Source organism: Megascapheus bottae, chromosome 5 (genome assembly GCF_031878675.1).
Source record: "Megascapheus bottae isolate mThoBot1 chromosome 5, mThoBot2.hap1, whole genome shotgun sequence".
In the NCBI taxonomy this organism is placed as follows: domain Eukaryota; kingdom Metazoa; phylum Chordata; class Mammalia; order Rodentia; family Geomyidae; genus Megascapheus; species Megascapheus bottae.
This window is the reverse complement of record NC_143513.1, coordinates 27,144,773-27,150,772: the sequence shown is the minus strand read 5'-3', so window position 1 is coordinate 27,150,772 and position 6,000 is coordinate 27,144,773. Positions and strand designations below refer to the sequence as shown.

Here is a 6,000-nt window from a genome sequence, read left to right as displayed (position 1 = left end):
TCACAGAAGAAGCATCGCCAAATGGGTACACAAAGGATAATCTACCCATCCAGTGATCATCCCTTGTCCACAGCTAAGCAGACAACATAACAGCACCATAGAGGCAGAACTGACGAAGCTCCAGATTTTCATTTGCAATCCTGTGCATGTACTTGCCAAGAGATGCACGGAGATCTGAAAGTGGATTGGACACAAGCAGGTTTGACCTCAACAATCACCATGCACATTATAAAAGGAAGCATATAGAAAGTTTTGGAGACAATATTACATATGAATGCATCTGGTTACACTGGTTCACAGTGAGTGCTGTGGTACCAAATGCCTCTGCATTTCTTTTTCTGTTTTCTTGTGGCACTGGGGATGAAGCCAACAAACTTGTGCATGCTAGGCAAGTGCTCCACCACTGAATGATATCCACAGGCCCATACTTATTCATTAGACTTCTTAAAGAGGTTTGACATCATTAACTCTTCGTGATCACTTGTTGACTAAGGAAAAGAAGAATTCATGAATGCCTCATAATGTGTCCATAGAAGTCTAATGCATCTTTGTTTTTGTTTTGGCAAGAAGAGGCAAGAACAAAGGAAAAAGAAAAGAATTACAAAAACAGAGGGAAAGGGAGAAAACCACATAAAACAAACCCTCATCTCCATAAGCGGTCATTCTCTTTCTCAATAAAGATTCTAAGATTTTTATTACATAATTGATTCTAAATTGAAATGGAACATGCTGGGATCTGAAGCAATGGGTGTTGGGCCAAGCCCTTGGTGATTACACAATGATAACACAATGATACTTTGGTATTCTCTCATTAGAGGAAGCACACCATCTAAGGTACAAATTACAAAAGAGACCTGGGCAGGAAGCAGAGGCTCTGCATTCTGCTGGAGGAAGTTGGACTGATAAGGAAGAAAGGGAATGAAAGAGAGCATTTGCTAGCTGTAAACAACTGGTAGACTTGCTTGTGGTAGCGTTCCTGCCTCTTGTATTTACATAAAGCACAAGGAGAGCATGTGGAATCCAGGCATATTTCCCTGGAATCCAGCACAGTGCTGCTCCAGACATACACGCACACCATCATACAACCATAGAACAAACCATAGAACAAAATGGGTGAGGTCATGCAAAATTCTACGTTTACCAAGTAGAAGAAAAACTTCATCAACATTTGGTACAGCATATGTCCACCTTTCAAACATAATTTAATTACTTGTTGACATAATGAATCCTTACTTTAAATACAATAGTTTCAAAAATGCTGTTACAATATAAAACCACAACAAAAGGTGTGCAAATAGATTGGCTATAAAAGGCAGTGAGAGGAAAAGGGCAAAGCATTTTAGAAAACAAGTCCTATAGGCAATATTTACAGTTCTGCTTTAAGCTTTGAATGCTGCTGAAGAGGAGGTAAACTCCCTTCTCCCCACTGACTGGGTGGGATGTATGGATAGGAATGAGGGTAGGCAAAACCTATAGCAAACCAGAAATCAAAGAATTCTCTCACTTTGAGTAGATAAATCTGGGTAAGGCGCACCTGTCTGTGTAATTGCATGTTGAAGAAAAGCTTTCCATGGCCCTAGGTCTTCCATCTTTCTCGTCATACAGGGCCTTGGTGTGGCTGGGCTGAAATGATTGCCATTACACTTGGATTCCTATTTTCAACATGCCACACTGCTCTGGAAGCAAGGAGATCCAAGACTCAAGGATGACATCTTTGTGAACTCAAGTACATGTGGGAGTGGGGTGTTAGTTATACATTTAGGGAATATATAATCTGACTTGGATAAGTCTTCATGTGCTTTTGATTTAGGGAAGGCTTCCCACACCTTCCATTAGCTTAGAATTTATTTAGATCTGTAGCTCTCAGCTAGGAAGGATTTTGCCCCCTGGGGGATATTCGTCAACACTAGGAGCTAGTTTTTGGATTTCAACTGGGGAGTGATATTGACATCTATTGGGTAGTGATCAAGGAGGACACGAGACATCCAACAATTACAGAGAAGGGCCTACAGTGCAAGTGGGGGGGGAGGTTTGTTTAGCCCCAAAGGTCAACAGGTAGAGACCAAGAATCCTTGTTTCAGATGAAATACTCAATGACTTGCAGAAATGTACCGCTATTTCTTCAGGTTCATGTTGGGACAGTTTTGGGAAGACCAGTATTACTAATATTTAAAGTTACATACAAATTTTTTTTTCTGCTAAGGTGATACTTGTTGCATAATGGTGAAGATGGTGAAGGATTAATCTTGAAGGAGCTCCTGTTTGGATGAGATAAGGATCCCCACACACCTCGTATGGGCTCCAGGAAGGCAGCCATTTCTTAGCACAAATGGATTAGATTTTTACATCTAGTACCTTCTGCCTCTTGCCAGTCAGGCCTGGTAAGCATTTCTCTCGAGGATGAAGGGTTCATGGCCAAATGTCTTACTTTTGTACAAGCACCTTTGCTACATTGTTTTCATAGAGTACAGTTGTAGAATAATAAATTTAGTTTCAAAGTGGTGAGCTCCAGGTGTTAGAAACCTAGATGCCAGACTTATATATTTCCTTGATCTAACAATGAGTAGTCACTTTAAAATCATTTTTTATGTGTGTTTTAAAGAATAAAGGTTAGGTGTTAGTGGCTCACGCTTGTAACTCTATCTGCTTCAGCAGGTTGAGATCTGAAGATCAATGATTTGAAATCAGCAACACAGGCAGATGAGTTAGTGAGACTCTTATCTTCAATTAACCACCAAGAATCTGGAATTACAGCTGTCACTCAAGTGGTAGAGGGCCAACCTCGAGTGCCCAGGTGCTGAGTTCAAGACACAGCATTGTCATGTACAAAAAAACTAATTATGTAGAATGTGGATAGAGAAATAACTTTGTAAATACAGCTGAATCCAGGCTTGCAGCTACACATGGGACATGGTTTAATTAAAATGAAGGGCTGAAATTGTACTTGGGCCTTTGACAGGGTAACAGGTCATGGTTTTAAGTCAAACCAGCCCTGGGGAAAGAATAAACAGTCAGATAAAAAAGTGCAGAATTTGGAAGAAAGCGTGAGCTTCTGAGGAATTTTACTCCGTGAGAGGTTCAAATTAAGGTGTAAATGTCTGGATTGTGTTTGGAAAAAGGCAGATGGGGACCATTACGAACATGGTGACAAAGTAGAGAATAGGACTCTCCACATTTGTCCCCAGGAACACTGGTCTGATGTTACCTTGCAACAAGTTAGGGAAGGCTCCACGTCACTAGGGCAAAATCACCAACATAAGAGTTTTTGGGGCTCAGCAATCTGTTGGCTCCCTCCCTTCCCCTATTTTCCTAGGGAAAAGATGACCTAATGTTACCTGCTTCAGAGTGTAGCCTTTCTGCTCAGACCTGAGATTGTGTCTTCTGTACAATTTCTGTCCCTGAATCTTCCCAGCAGCCATGTACTGGTTCCTATTGCTCTCTCATCAAACTTCAGAGATGGCTGTACTTGAGAGGCAGTGCACTCTAGCTGTGGGGACCTGGAGGAACTCCTGCTATATGCATGAAGGATGTGCTTACTATACAACCCACCCTCCAGCTTTCCAGGATCTGACCTGTTTCATTTGACTTCTTCAGGGTCTGTATGGAGGTGTGTGTAGGAGGGAAGGTGGGGGGGGGTGAGGAAGTTTAGCTTAGCAAGTCTATGGAATGCTCCTGGGGCCATCTTGTCTATACCAATGGAAATCTGGTTTGCCAATGAACAGGACACCCCCAAGAAGTCCACACTGCCATAATCCACACTCCATATTAACTGTGGTCCAGGTGAGGCAGGGTGAAAGGCAGAGTTCTTCAGGGTTTTTCTTTTTTTCTTCTTCTTCTTTTAGGGGTGGAGTGGAGTGGTGGTCCAGGGCACGTGTGTGTGGGGGTCTTTAGCTCATGTGGAAGCGGTGTTCCCCACGCGTGATGTGGGAGGAGAATTCGTACCTGTCCTGGCTGTGGTACCCGCACATGTTGCATTCGAAGGGATCCCGGAAGCCGTGGCAGCCCATGTGGATGGTGTACATGACGTGGTCGAGGAAGAGCACCCTGCAGTGTTCACACTTGTACACCTTCATCTGCTCGCCGCTCGTGCTCACCACACGCAAGGCGTCCTGCGAGTTGTCCGAGGCGCTGCGCAGCACCTCGAAGGCGCGCTGCTCCTCCTTGAGCGCCAGGCCGTTGCGGGCCAGTGGGGCGATGTGGTTGGTCAGGTAGATGAGGCCCCCGCGCTGCTGCTCCTCCGTGTTGCTCTCCGTGTCCGTCGAGTCTTGGCAGCTGTTGCTGGGGGAGGCCTCGCGCTCCGAGGACGCCGACTTGGCCTTGGATAGCAGCAGCAAGTTCTCCACGGCGCTGTCCTGCGCGGAGTGGTTGGCTCGTGGGGGCCCCTCCGTCGGGGGCTTGTGTAGCTGGTACATAGGACTGATGACGGGGACCCCTTCCGAGCCACCCGGAGGGGTCTGTACGAGGGGACGCAAGGACTCGGCCCCCAGGTAGTTGATGGCGTTGTTGATGGCCTGGTCCATGACGTGGGAGGTCACCATCTCGTTCTCCTTCTCGTAGCTGGTGCTGCTGTCATAGGCCATGTCCGACAGGCACTTGTCCCCTGTGGGAAGCAGGTGACCGTGAGTGGAAATCGACATATCTGGGAAAGGGGGAAGAAAGGGCCAGGGTACATGCACAACCAGGAAGAGACAGCGAGGTCTCTGTCCCCGTGGAACCATGGACAAGAGATGCCTTACAATGTTGGCACTCAATGGAACCTGGTTGGAAATCTGGGAAAGAAGGTTGTCCCTGGAAATATTGTCCCTGTCAGTATAAACCATGCATATCACTCCTTTCTGCCCCCACCGTCCACCATCAAGTCCTGGGGCTTGATCTCTGGGTCTGGATGCTGTCCTTGTGCTCAAAGCTAGCACTGTACCGCTTGAGCCACAGCTCCGCTTCCAGCTTTTTCTCTGATTAATTGGAGATCAGCATCTTATGGACTTCCTGCCCAGTCTGGTTTTGAACTACAATCCTCAGCTTTCAGCTAGGATACAGGTGTGAGGCCCAGGCACCTGGCTGACACACCATGCACATTTGATCAGGTTAAATCAGCACCGGTGTCTCTTTAAAAAAATCAATTATTTAAAAATTATACGTATGTATATTTATATATTTGTTGCTGGTACTAGGGGTTTGAACTCAGAGCCTTGAGCTTGCTCAGCTGTACTAACATTGAAGACATGCCTCTAGCCCTGCTTATTTTGCTAGTTATTTTGGAGACAGTGTCTCCTGGATATTTCTGCTCAGGTTGGCCTTGAACTACAGTTACAGCCTCCTAAGTAGCTAGAATTACTGAGCCACTGGTAGTTGGCTCATGTCTTTTATTTAGCATGGTAAATTTTGATTGTGTGTGTGTGTGTGTGTGTGTATGCCAGTATTGGGTTGAACTCAGGACCTTATTCTCTCCTTGGCTTTTTTGTTCAAGATTGGCATACTACCGTAGTTCCACTTCCAGCTTTTTTTTTAAAGCAGTTAACTAGAAATAAAAGTCTTATGGATTTATCTTTGGGCCAGGATCCTCAAATCCCAGCTTCTTGTGTAAATAAATAGGATTACAGATGAGCCACTGACAGCTGGTTCTAAACATAAATTAATTTATTGTTAGTATTTAAAATGATGTTCCTTCAATTGTGTTTTAACTACTTTAAAATTGCTTGCTTACCATCAATTAACATACATAATTATACTTTGTTCATAACAATAATAACAATATGCAATACGCTTATTTAAATGTTGTTACGTGATATAGTATTCAATGTAGAACTTCAGTAATCTAGTCAATATGTAATCAAAATATACAATGATTCTGTTACCTATAATAATGCCACATGTTTATATAATTAGCACAAAGATTACATGGGCTCTAACTTGGTTTGAGGGGGAAAGACACAAATATAATTCTCCCTCCCCCATGTTTAGAACAAGGAAGCATACTCAGTGGAAACATGGCATGAAGTA

General features: G+C 44.1%; 1 protein-coding gene across 6 annotated transcripts in view; it reads right to left on the bottom strand.

The window, feature by feature from the left end:
• Positions 1-526: 526 nt before the first annotated feature.
• The window catches only part of Ikzf1 (IKAROS family zinc finger 1), a 104,014-nt gene continuing 98,540 nt past the window's right edge, over positions 527-6,000 (bottom strand). For all 6 annotated transcript variants that reach the window (XM_090332832.1, XM_090332833.1, XM_090332836.1 and 3 more), the window contains one exon: positions 527-4,600. In XM_090332832.1, the coding sequence (XP_090188958.1) occupies positions 3,888-4,600 (713 nt within the window). In that variant the 3' untranslated portion in view covers positions 527-3,887. The remainder of the gene's footprint in view (positions 4,601-6,000) is intronic.